At 46.1% G+C, this 13,337-nt stretch overlaps 1 protein-coding gene across 3 annotated transcripts; it reads right to left on the reverse strand.

Annotated features, from left to right (window-relative positions):
• Positions 1-862: 862 nt before the first annotated feature.
• LOC122425072 (zinc finger protein 621-like) lies at positions 863-12,660 on the reverse strand. 3 transcript variants are annotated; one of them, XM_043443394.1, is made up of 5 exons: positions 12,544-12,660; positions 11,752-11,835; positions 4,382-4,508; positions 3,733-3,840; positions 863-2,592 (listed from the first exon to the last, which is right to left on the reverse strand). In XM_043443394.1, the coding sequence occupies exons 1-5, from the start codon at positions 12,613-12,615 to the stop codon at positions 1,541-1,543; spliced, it is 1,443 nt and encodes a 480-aa protein (XP_043299329.1). In that variant the 5' UTR covers positions 12,616-12,660; the 3' UTR covers positions 863-1,540. The 3 variants fall into 3 exon arrangements, with proteins under 3 accessions (XP_043299329.1, XP_043299330.1, XP_043299331.1); XM_043443395.1 differs by lacking the exon at positions 12,544-12,660 and adding an exon at positions 12,303-12,537; XM_043443396.1 differs by lacking the exons at positions 11,752-11,835; positions 12,544-12,660 and adding an exon at positions 11,206-11,712.
• Between the last annotated feature and the right edge of the window lie 677 nt (positions 12,661-13,337).

The raw sequence follows: 13,337 nt of genomic DNA on the forward strand, positions 1-13,337 counted from the left end.
AGCCCATGTTCTGCAACAAGAGAAACCCCTGCAGTGGGAAGCCCACACACAACTAGAGGAAGCCCACATGCAGCAACAAAGACCCAATGCAAACAAAAATAAATAAAAATTATTAAAAAATAATTCCACAGGCATATTCAGATTTTCCCCAGATCACCTGCTCCTATTTCTTTAGTAATTTGCCAAACTCATATTTATAATTTATGCTATCTGGAGAAAAGTGCAGAAACCAGCACTGCTTGCAAATAGGAAGCCAAAATGCCCACTAAGAAAAATTTACACAACAGACGGAGCAAAGATGAATGTCTTGGTGTACACGTACTAAAGAAACCAAAGTTAAAAGGAAACGACCAGGGACTTTCCAAAGTGGTCCAGTGGCTAAGACTCTGAGCTCCCAATGCAAGGGGGCCTGGGTTCAATCTCTGGTCATGGAACTAAGATCCCACATACCGCGGGGCAACTACGCCCATGTGTCACAGCTAGAGAAGCGCCTGTTCCACAGTGAAGACCTGGAACGGCCAAATAAATTTTTTAAAAGTTCATCTGCTTAAAAAAAAAAAGAAAAGAGAAAGAAAGAAACAACTAGGTATCAAGAGCAAAACTAAAGATAAAAAACAAGTTCATGTTTCAAGACCTGATTGCTCTCAATCATATAAATGATTGTTATCACTGCATACATTTATTATCATTATTATTTACTTATTTTTGACTGTGCTGGGTTTTCATTGCTGCACGGGCTCTTCTCAGGTTGCAGCAAGTGGGGGCTACTCTCTAGCTGCAATACATGGGCTTCTCACTGCAGTGGCTTCTCTTGCTGCAGAGCACATGCTCTCGGGCTCCCAGGCTCTAGAGAGCAGGCTCAGGAGTTGTGACGCATGGGCTTACTTGCCCCGCGGCATGTGGGAGTCTTCCCGGCCCGGGAATCAAACCCCTGTCTCCTGCATTGGCAGGGGGATTCCTTACCACTGAGCCACCAGGGAAGCCACATATATGTTTTCTAACTGGTTATTTCATATGATTTTTAGCAGAGACATACAAGAGCCTCAACAGTCTGTGTCTAGGACAACCCAACTTCACCTGCATGAATACACCACACCTTCAGCCACTGAACCACCTGCATTTATTTTTAAAGGCCCTGGTTGGAAGCTGATGCCACTTCTAAACTCTGACAGATCTTACATGCGTGTTTCTCACAGGCAGCTTCTCACACATCACAGGGGGCTTATATGGGGTGTCCTATCTCAAAGTGCCTAATTCACCACAGCGTCCTACCAGCACTTCCCAAACCAGCAGCCCCAGGATACAGATATGGCCATTACTGTTCAAGTCTGAAAGGGACCAATATGAAAGTCAAGTGTTTCCATTATCTACCCAGAAGAAAAGAGAATACATTATATAAACACAGTCTTTAAATATATCTCAATTATAATGGAGTTTATGCTGAAATAGTAGGAACACAGGTACAGTGTAAAAGCTACAGATCCAGCTGAAGATGGGTTAGAGATCTGCTGTAACAGCCAGAGAAGTGCCAAGACAGAGATCACGGGGGGTGAGGAGCAGGGGTCAGAATAACTGGGGAAGGCTTCACAGCGGGAGGAAGACCCTGGAAGACACAAACTACTTGGACAGGGGATGAAAGAACCCCAGCGGCGGGCAGCAGCATGAACACGGGCCCGGAGGCAGGAGTGAGGATGGCGTGTGGCAAGGCCATGACCACAGCAGGAGCAGAGCCCGGGCCCTGGAGACGCCCGGGAGCTGAGGGTGCAGAGGGGCCCTGGGGACGCAGCAGGGGCGGCCCGAGAGCCTTGATGGGCTTCTTCTCCACGGGGTGCACTTTCTGATGCTGAACAAAGCTGCTGTACCACTTGAAGGCTTTCCCACACACCTTACACTCATAGGGCTTCTCTCCGGTGTGAACTCTCTGATGCTGAATGCAGGCGATCTTCTGGCTGAACGCCTTCCCACACTCCTTACACTGGTAGGGTTTCTCCCCGGTGTGGATGCGTTGGTGGACGATAAAAAGTGACCTACACCCAAAGCCTTTCCAACACTCCTTACATTTATAGAGCTTCTCCCCTGTGTGGAGCCTCTGGTGCTGCAGGTAGGCGGCGCTCCGACGGAAAGCCTTGCCACACTCCGTACATGTGTAGGGCTTCTCCCCCGTGTGGATCCTCTGGTGCTGGGTCAAGGCGGTGTTGGAACTCAGACCTTTGCCACACTCCTTACATTCATAGGGTCCTTGACCAATGTGATTTTTCTCGTGTACGATACAGTCGTAGCTGGACTTGAAAGCTTTGCCACACTCCTTGCACTTGAAGGGCTTTTCCCCAGTGTGGCTCCTCTGATGCCGAAGGAACTTTGAGTTATATCGGAAGATCTTCCCACATTCTTTACATTTGTAGAACTTCATGCCGCCTCGGAGTATCAGATTGGGATTCAGACTGAAAGTCTGCCACACTGCCTTGCTTTCAAAATCCAAGTGCTGAGACACGTTCGTGAGAAGCCCTCCCACGGGCCTGCCGTGGGCCTCTGTGCCCTCAGAGGCTTGCTGCTCGACCGCCGGCTCTTCTGTCTTGATGCCCCTCTCACCACCTGACCAAAGAAACCACAAGTTTCCTCATTACTGAACTGGAAGGGAAACGGGTTCCAGCAGTCCTGGTTTTCTCTTCTAGGATGCGCTATTTCAAAAACATACCATGAGATGGTTATGAGCTTCCATAAAGGAGGATGAGAGAGATAAGCAAAAACAACAGCATAAACTGGACAAGTGATGACACTGCAGTCCAGGAAGTGCCTCTTATAAGGAAGGGCTGGGGAATGAACCAGGGAAGGTGAGGTGGGCAAATGAGAACTTGAAAGAGTGGGAAGGAAAGGAAGCAGGAGGGGAAAAAAGAATGGCAGAGATAAGAGGGAGCAGAAAGAAATTCAAACAGGCTTTAAAAGAGAGAGAAAGGAAGACCCTCAAGGAGGAAAAAGACATCCGTGAGATGAAGGGGAGCAGCTAGCAGCCCGGAAACACCAACAGAGAAATGATGGATCCCAATGCCCCACCTGGAAGCCAGGAAACCACCCCCAATTCTGAATTCTAAGTAACAGCCAGATGATTCTACTTTAAACATTTCACATAATATTCTGGGATAAAAGATTCTTTCTTTTAGGAAGTCAGAGGGAACATAAGGTGATTGGAGAACTATAGGCCACTGTGGTGTCACCACTAAAAGAAACCACTTTTTACAACATTACAGTATGTGTGAGAAATGAGACGTGAAAAGTTTCTTCCTAAAGTAAAGAAAACCCAAGTAATTAAACCTTCCAGGACTGACTGGTAAGCAGACTCTGGAAATTTTAGGATGGGTGGGTGTGTCTTGAGAGTGTGGTATTGGGGGAATAGTCTTGCCCTTTCTTCTATGGCCCCATTTAAAACAAATTCATTGTAAACCACAACATTATGGAACTTTAAAATACTAAAAATGATATAAAGAGTAAAAAGGCAAATAAAATCATAGCTATGGTACAAATCAGTCTGATGCACAGAATCACACTTTCCTTAAAGTATGGCTGAAACCCTACCACCCCGCCATGAAAACCATCCTTACAGGTTAGGAACAGGAACTCAATACAGGTCAGCAAGTGACCGAGTCAGTTACAGGGAGCTTTGCTCTCCACTGCAGAAGAAACATTTCCAGTAAACCAGGAAGGCAAAACCAGAAGGTGCTAAGTCCCCTTACTTACCTGGACAGGTGCCTCTCAAATCCTCTGCTTCCCAGGGATTGGGGTCCCATGGAGCTTCCCCTCTCTCCAGCTGGGAGATCAGATCGGGTCTGGGGAATGGAGATACTACTCCAGCAAGAAAGAGAGACAGACAAGTTGAAGGGAGACATCCAGAGCTGTTACTAAGATCCCTCTGCCCACCCCAAGGCAGGCAAGTTGAGCTGGGGTGGGGAGAAGGGGGCTTCCTGGGGGACCAATGAGCCACACAGGGGTTCTGAGGAAAGGGTCCAAACTACACTCCGTGGAAAGATCAGGGAGACAGTGATTCTCCCCAGGGAGAAAGTGCAAGCTCGCCCTGACTCAGAAGAAAGGACATCCCCTCAGGATGAATGTACTGAGATCCTGGGAGGCTCCTGCACACAGGAGAGGGCCCACATCCACGACACTGCAAGGACGGAGGAACTGAGGCCTCCTGGGGGCACCCCAAGAGTCCTTTCCTTCAGGGTCCAAAACCACGCTCTTCCCTGGGAAGGAATAAAGTCCAACTTCAAAGCCAGAGGGAACCTGGCATTTCCCCACCCAGCATCTCCACAGAACCCTAAGGACTACTAGAACCTCCAAGACAATTGAGGAGTACGTCAACTATCAGAGGGCCACTGAGAGACCTTACCCAGGGAAGCCACGTTTGCATAATTCTCCAGCATCACCTCCCTGTACAGGGCCCTCTGCGCAGAGTCCAGGCTGGCCCATTGGTTCTGGGTGAAGTACACAGCCACGTCCTCAAAGGTCACTGGCTCCTGAAACAACAGGTTCCTGCTCAAGCTCTGAGTGAGGGCCAGAGGGGGCCAGTGTGAGCTTCTGGGAAGAGGTGGACCTGCCAAGGTCTGTGACTGAGCTCCGTGGAAGGCCTGTTCCATGGACAAGAGCACTGGCTCCCACCTTCAAATGTGGAACGCCAAGGCTGTCCCACCTGCTCAGCCCTGCGGCTCCAAACTGACATCCCAACCTCACAGCCTGGCATCCGGGGCTCTCCAGGCTGTGACTGTATCAACCGCTTATGTCCCTGTCTCCATGGAGCTGTCTCTCTAGAACCCACTGCCCTGAGGTACCCATAACCTGTCACCTTATTCTCTGTACCCCAACTACTCTCCCCGTCTCCTCTCAGCCAAAGCACATGTACACCACCGCACGTATTCCCTGATCCAGTTTCTCCTTGGCCTTCCCCACCAGCTTCCACTACACACAGAGAAGCCACTCCTTAGAAATAGCCCCAGTACAGCTACACGTTAAAAAAAAAAAAAATGAAATCAGAACATTCTCTAACATGATGTATAACAACAAAATCAAAATAGATTAAAGATCTAAAGGAAAACATAGGCAGAACACTTTTTGACATAAATCACAGTAATATCTTTTTCAGTTTGTCTCCCAGAGTAATGAAAAGAAAAACAAAAATAAACAAATGGAATCTAATTACACTCAAAAGCCTTTGCACAGCAAAAACCCAAAGTGAGAGAAAATATCTGTAAACAATATTACTGACAAGGGATTAATCTTCCAAATTTACAAACAGCTTATGCACTCAATTAAAAAAAAATTTAATCAAAAATGGGCAGAAGATCCAAACAGACATTTCTCCAAAAAAGACATACACAAGGCCAAGAGGCATGTGAAAAGATGCTCAGCATCTTTAGAGAGACTATTAGAGAAATGCAAGTCAAAACTGCAATGAGGAATCACACTGTTCAGAATATCCATCACCTAAGTATCTACAAACAATAAATGCTTGGAGAGGGTATGGAGAAAAGTGAACCTCCCTACACTGTTGATGGGAATGTACACTGGTACAGCCTCTGTGCAGAAGAGTACAGAGGTTCCTTACAACACAAAAACAGAGCTACCAAATGACTTAGCAATCCCACTGCTGGGCATATATCCAGAGAAAACCGTAATTCAAAAAGACACGTGTACCCAGTGTTCACTGCAGCACTGTTTACAACAGTCAGGACACGGAAGCAACCTAGATGTCCATCAATGGAGGAGTGGTACATATATACAGCGGAATATTGTTGCTGATGTTTAGTAATTCAGCAGTGTCTGACTCTCCTGCGACCCCAAGGGCTGTAGTCCACCAGGCTCCTCTGTACATGGGGTTTACCAGGCAAGAATACTGGAGTGGTTGCCATTTTCTCCTCCAGGCAGTTCTCCTGCGTCTCCTCCACTGGCAAGCGGATTCTTTACCACTGAGCCACCTGGGAAGCCAGCAATGGAATATACTTGGCCATAAAAAAAGAATAAGATAATGCCATCTGCAGGAACACGGATGGACCTAGAGATGGTCATATTGAGTTAAGTCAGTCAGACGGAGAGAGAGAATCATATGATATAGCCTATATGCAGAATCTTTAAAAAGAAAAACAAGATACGAAAGAACTAAACAGAAACAGACTCACAGACTTAGAGAAGGAATTTGTGGTTACCAGAGGGGAAGGTCAGTGGGGAGGGAAAGAGTGGGAGTTCCGGACTGACATGTATACATTACTATGTTTAAAAGAGATAACTGACAAAGGCCCACTGCACGGCACAGGGAACTCTGTATATTCTGTATATCTGTATATTCTGCAATAACCAATATAGGGAAAGAATTTGAAAAAGAATAGATACTTGAATACGTATAACTGAACTGCTGTGCTGTGTGCCTGAAACTAACACATTGCTAATCAACTATATTACAATAGGAAACAAAACATTTCTTAAAAAACACTCCCAATATTTCACAAATTTCTTTTCATTCCTTCTTACCGTATTAGAAAGCCAGCTCTCTTGAAGGAAACCTGCAGCCTGCCTATTCTGGCCTCTTCTCTGAACCGCACATCTTCAGAGAGGGCTGGCTGTGTGCTGTCCCTAGGCATGGGCACATCCCCTGCCCCGTGTCTTGCGCTTCATCCCACTCGTGAAAGTTCACTCCTCCCTGTCTTCCCGGGCCACCTCCATCATCCCAAGAGTGACGAGAACTCACATTCATAGACTAGACCCTAGGCACCAGGCTCTTGGGTGGGTACTTCTAAATCTTGTCTGTCATTTACTCTTTACAACACAATATGAAGTCAGAGTTATTTACCCCCATTTTTCAAAGAATGAAATTAAAGTTCAGAAAAATTCACTACTTTGCCCCAAATCACACAGCCAGGAAGTGACAGAGCTGGGACTTCAACCCAAACTTGTCAAACAGCAAACCTGGGCTCCTCCCACATAGCGAGCTGCCTCCGACACGGGGTTCATGAACTTCTCCAAACACAGAGCCAACCCCTGAACCTCCTCATAACCTGGTGTCGCCCCTGTCTGCAGAAGATCTTTTCACACCCACAACTTCCAAAATCAACAGTCAATCTATCTTTATCATGCTTCCTCCAGGCCACACGGGGCCCCTCCCCCAATCTAGACTGAGGGATCAGCTATTTCAGAACAGCACACATCATTCTAGAAGCCAGAGCCTCTGCATCTTCTGAGACACAAGAACAGTCTCTAACGGCGTCCACTGGCTACCCTCTTTGCTTCTTCTATGGACAGGCTGCCCCATGCAGACCACAGAGACTGGACTCCCAACCTAGAAGGGGTTTCCAGACTTCTGCACTTTCTCGCCTTGATGACCCCACAGATGATTCCACCTCCTGGGAGTCTCACTCCCCTATTCAGTCAGCATTCTTTTCAGCCGATGAAAATGAAAACACCTATCCACTGGGGCTCAGCTAAGCCCCTGATTCTGTGAGTGTCCCAATCTCTCCCGGCAGCCCCCAGAGCAGCCTGTGCTCTGGAGACAGCACAGGGGACAGGGAGAAGGGAACACTCTCACAACGGCTGCTGGGGGAAGCAGGGAAGAAACACATCCCCAGGATAAATGCTGGTAACTGCCCCTAGCTACTCTCCTCGCTCTAAACTCAGGTCCTTATGAGGGGGTCCTTTTCAAACCAGAACTAGGGAATTCAAAAGCAGAGAGTGAAAGAGAAAGAACATAAAAGAACAAATTTAGAAACTTCTCAAAGGAGAGCTGACCCTTAAACTGGGCAATGACAAAGTCCACAGGGCCCCTGAAATACTTGAGCCCAAAATCCAAACATCAGATAGAACCACGATGTCCTGTGAGTAATCACCGATTCAGCAACAAGGCATTAAGGGCTTCTGAGGACAGCAGCCACAGCCTGGTAGGAAAACCGAACTTCACTCTGCTTCCCGGAAGTCAAGTCTCACTCCCTCACGTCTCCAGAGCTACATGCTGTTCTTCCAACCTGCTTTCAAATATTCCCAGGTATCACAAGTCCAAAAAAATGCCCATTATTAAAGGGGAACTTGGGCTTCCCTGGTGGTCTAATTTATAAGAATCTTCCTTGCAATGCAGCAGACACTGGTTCAATCCCTGGTCTGGGAAGATTCCACATGCCGTGGAGCAACTAAGCCATTGTGCCACAACTACTGAAGCCTGCGTGCCTAGAGACCATGCTCCACGACAAGAGAAGCCACTGCAACACAGAAGCCCTCAAACCGCAAATAGAGAGTAGTCCCCGCCTCACAACTAGAGAAAGCACAACAGCAGAGACCCAGTGCACAAAAAAATAACTAAAACATGTTTTTTTAAATAAAGGGGAACTTACTATTTTAAGACAGTTAGGTTGTTGATATAACTTTCCTCTTCCTGTGCATGGTCCCTGTGTACCTCACTTTATTTTTCTCCACTGTATTTTTTCATCATCTGACAAATTACACTTTTATCGGGTATCTCCCTCTCACCAGAATGTAAGCCATGAGGCAAGGATTCTGCTTTCTTCATTATTGCTTTCCTAGTGCACAGTAGGTTTTCTTAGTAGCTTTCCCTAGTGCCTGGCAATAGGTAAAAGCTAGTAGTAGCTTTTCCTAGTCTCTGGCAGATCCAAGATGATTAATATGAACCTGGGGAAAAATTAATTTGAAAAATGGTTCGATCACAAATAGAATTTTTACGCTTATGAAGAAGGTCAGAGAAGAACAGCAAATACCACTTTCACAGTGAAATGCCAGGGCACATCCATTAAAGCTGATGGCTGATAATTTACCATGCGCTGAGGTTCTACTTTTGGTAAAAGGCTGGACAAGCAGCATAAATACAGGCAATGAAGTAACATAAATATCTTTACTTGCAGATGAAATGGCTATCTGCCTAAAAAATATCCAAGACCCAAGAAAATAAATGAAAAACATTTAAAACTGACAAGATAATTCATTAAGTTAGCTAGATACAGGATACATGAACCAAAATGATTAGCTTTTTTAAATATCAGTATGAACGATTAAAAGACAAAATGGGAGAAAATAAGATGCCATTCATATGAAAAGAGCTAAGAGCAGACCCAACAAAAATCTGCAAAACCAAGATGAAGAAAACAAAATGATTATTAAAATAAATAAAACAGGAACTGAATAAATTAGAATATACAGTGTTTCTAAATGGGAAGAATCAAACCTGTAAAGAAGTCAATTATCCCCAATTTTGCCTATGATTCCGATAAAATCAACTTCTCCACCAAAAAAAATCAATGGGATGAATGCAGAGGCTGGGGCTCATTTAAAGTCATCTGAGAAAAGTAAGTGTGACAGACTACCTGAGAAGGTTTTGAAGGAAATACATTTTTCAAAGAAAAGATGGGAGGGAATTGAACCCTACCTGAAAAGGACAATACTTCAAGCAAATGAGAATATAGGCCATAGATAGTGAGAAAACATTTAAGGAGACACACATAATAAAGGACTATTATCCCAAGTACACAAAGAACTCTAAAAACTCAACAGAAAAATGAAGAACCTGATTAAAAAATGGGCAAAAGACCCAAACAGAAATCTCACAAAAAAAAAAAAAAAGAAATCTCACCAAAGAAGTTATACAGATGGCAAACAGGTATACGAAAAGATACTCTACAGCATATGTGTTCAGGGAAATGCAAATTAAAACAATGAGATACCACAACATACCTAGCAGAATGACCAAAATCCGAAACACTGACACCACCAAACACTGGTGAGGATGTGGAGCAACATGAACTCTCATTCACTGGTGGTGAAAATACAAACTGGTGCAGTCACTTTGGAAGACAGTTTAACAGCTTCTTACAAAACAAGAATAAACACATTCTAACCATATGATCCAGCAATCATACTCCTTGGTATCTCCCCAATGAGCTAAAAATGTATGTCCACACAAAAACAAGCACAAGGATGTTTACAGTAGTTTTATTCATAATTGCCAAACCTTGGAAGCAATGAAACAGTCCTTCAGTAGGTGAGTAAACTGTGGTACAGTCAATGGGATATTATACAGCGCTTTAAAAAGCTATCAAGCCATGAAAAGTCACTCAAGAACCTGAAATGAATACTACTAAGTGAATGAAACCAACATAAAAAGGTAGGATACCAACTACACAATTTTCTGGAAAAAGCAAAAAGATCGACAGTTGCCAGGAAAGGAGGGCAGGACACAGGATTTTTAGAGCCTGTGAAAAGCCTCTGTATGATACAACGAGAGTAAATACACGTCATTATACATGTGTAACCCATAGAATGTACAACACCGAGAGTGAACCCTAGTGCAAGCTATGGACTCTGGGTGACTATGATGTGTCAATGGAGGTTCATCAATTTGAACTAATGTACCACTCTGACAATGGGCTATGCATGTATGGGGCCAGAAAGCATATGGGAACTCTGTGCTATTTGTTTAATTATGCTATGAACCTAAAACTTCTCTAAAAAAAAAAAAAAGAAGTCTACTAAGAAAAGAAAAGGGAGGGAGCTGAGAGAGCAATACTTAATCTCTTACCCAGATGTCATATCCTACAAAATGACTCATGTTCTTTTGCAACCAACTCACCACCATGGGCCAAAATCTTTTTAATATATAAATCCATCCCTGTCACATGCCCTGCTTAAAATCCTTTAGCATCTTCCTACTGAACTCAGAAGTGAAACCTGAGTCTTCATAGTGACCTCCGAGACACTAGTTGTGCCTAGTTTGTCCGACCTCACAGTGAATTACTTCCTCTAACCTCTCTCTACCCTAGAATACACCCAGCTTTCTCTCCTACCTCAGGGCTGATGCATTTCCTACAGTCTGGAAAGCTCAGCTTTGGCTCTCTCTCCAGTAGTTCTCCATCCTATTTCTACCTCATCCTTGAGGTCTCAAGCTCACGTGACCACCTCCATGAGGGATTCCCTGATGATCACCTTCAAAAGGAGCTTCTTTGAAGCTTCTCAAATTTGAGAGGGTGCATGAGAATCACCCACACAACTTGCTATAACAGATTCCTGACCTGACCTACCCTCCTCCCCAGTATAATTACTGATCTAGGGTGGCACCTAGCAAATTGCAGTTTTAATAAGCACCCAAGTGATCCTGATGCTGCCCATCTGTGGACCTCACTGTTAGGAAGCACTGTACTTGAGCAAAAGGTACTTATGATATCAACTTACTTGTTTTTGGTAAAAGTACCCTCCATGAGAAAGGAGAACTTGTCTGCATTATTCAGCCCTATGTGCCTAGCATCTGAAAGCACATATGGAAGGAACAATGCAGGTCTCTCTGGGATACCCCTACTATTTGAGGAACAATCTCTTCAATTAAGAATTTGTCTCAAGCTGTTTCTCACCTAGCAACCTTATCTTTTTTGCTAATCCCATATTTCTAATTTATCCCCCACCCTCAACGTGTTTCCCTCTAGATAAGGTTGTTTTCTATATCTGTGCACACAACTTTTATTTGTACAACATGATCTGGATTTTCACATTCTGAGGGAATTTCTTGACCTGGGTCCCCCCTTTTCTACTTAAATCGATATGTCCAAACTCTTCAGGTTACACACAAGACTCTAACCTCCCCCACCACGTATTTACAACCTTAGCCTCGGGGGATGGACTCAAGAGGGAAACCACAGCCTGGACAAGTGAGGCCTTTTTGGTCCCTTCCTAATGACCTGATAGCTACTGTGACTCTTAAGACTGAAATGAAGGGAGGCTCACCTGAGGCCAAGTGGTTTGGAGCATGGCTGATGTCCCCTGGCTCTGTGCACTCTTCCCGGTTTGGAAAAGCAAGAACCTTAAAAGCTAAGAGAAGAACAGCCATGAGCGCAACGGTCCCTTTTCTACATCATCACCCACAAACGCCCAGTCTTCCATCTCATTGCCAGCATTGGCATGAGTCTCTACCAGCCCTCCACTGGCTGATCGCCGCCACCTTCTCATGAATTGCTCTAGCTGGTATTCGGGACAATCCACCACCTGTCTCCTCTGCCCAAGAGCGCTACTGGGCCCATTCACACCAAGTGGACCGAGACACACACGACGAATTCGGCCCCTACAGTGCTGGGTCTGAACAAACTTAAAAACCTAAAAAAGTGCTTATGGGGACCACGTCACTGACTCCCAAAAGTGCCTATAGAGAGGAGACAAGGCTGGCTGGATTTGGACTGAGTGAAATATTCATGGTCATATTAGCTATCAGGGCACGGGAGACCCCAAGAGGCTCTCCACCCAAGCAAGCAGGAGACCCCAAACATCAGAAACTTCAGTACCGGCCACAGGGGACTGTTGGGCCAACTTCTTTTAGACAAAAAAAGGATCCCGCCTCGGTGGGCAAGGAACTGGACCAGGGCTCTGGGCCCGCAGCCACCTCTGCGGCTTCTGTGAGGCCCAGACGCCGGGGCATCCGGTCAGAGGGAGGCGAGTTCAGGGGCAGCGTGCTGACGAGGCGCTAAGGAAAACGAGGAAGCCGGCGCCTAACGGGACTGACAAGAAGAGCTCGCCAGAATTTACCCTCTTTCCCTCATAACCCCTAAAGGGGGTTCTCTCAAAGATCATGCAGAAGCGAGCGCAGGTGTCCACCATCCCTCTAGGCTGCCCATCTCGGTGGTTCCGGCGGCGCGACCTCACGTAACCCGAAGGGGCTGGGCTTCGGACAGGCGCTTGCCCGTGACGTCATTGGTGGGCGCGGTAACACAGAACTAGAGGCTGGTCGCTCCGCCCTTGTGCCCCAGTCGCTGAGCCGACTAGAGTTTGGGTTTCGCGGCACCCCTTAATCTACTCAGATCGCGGCCTCTGGGCCCAGGTATGTGCTGTGTGCTAAGTCTCTTCAGTAGTGTCCGACTCTGCGACCCCCATGGCTCCTCTGTCCATGGAATTTTCCAGGTAAGAACACTGGAGTGAGTAGCCATTTCCTCCTCCGGGAGATCGTCCAGACCCAAGGATCGAATCTTGGGTCTCCTGCATTTGCAGGCGAATTCACCACTGGTCCACATGGGAATCCGGTGCAAGCGGCTGAATGGTTGCAGCCCTGAGGATTTCCCAGGAGGTGTACACTACTTGTGGTTGCCATTCCAGATAACAGGTACATTGCTCCAATGTGCCCACGCGGCCTGGGCCCTGTGACTACACCGCTGTGGGAGAACTGGAAGTGGGAAGACTAGTACCCACCATTTCAGTGGCCAGATGTGTACGGGTTGAGAGCGTCAACCAGTTAGTTTCAGAAACCTGTCTGAACCGCTCAAAATAACGGGATCCGCAGCAGTTGGTTTGCCTGATTCACTGTCTGTTATATGGGTATGATGGGG

This window comes from Cervus canadensis, chromosome 22, assembly GCF_019320065.1.
Source record: "Cervus canadensis isolate Bull #8, Minnesota chromosome 22, ASM1932006v1, whole genome shotgun sequence".
NCBI classification, from domain to species: domain Eukaryota; kingdom Metazoa; phylum Chordata; class Mammalia; order Artiodactyla; family Cervidae; genus Cervus; species Cervus canadensis.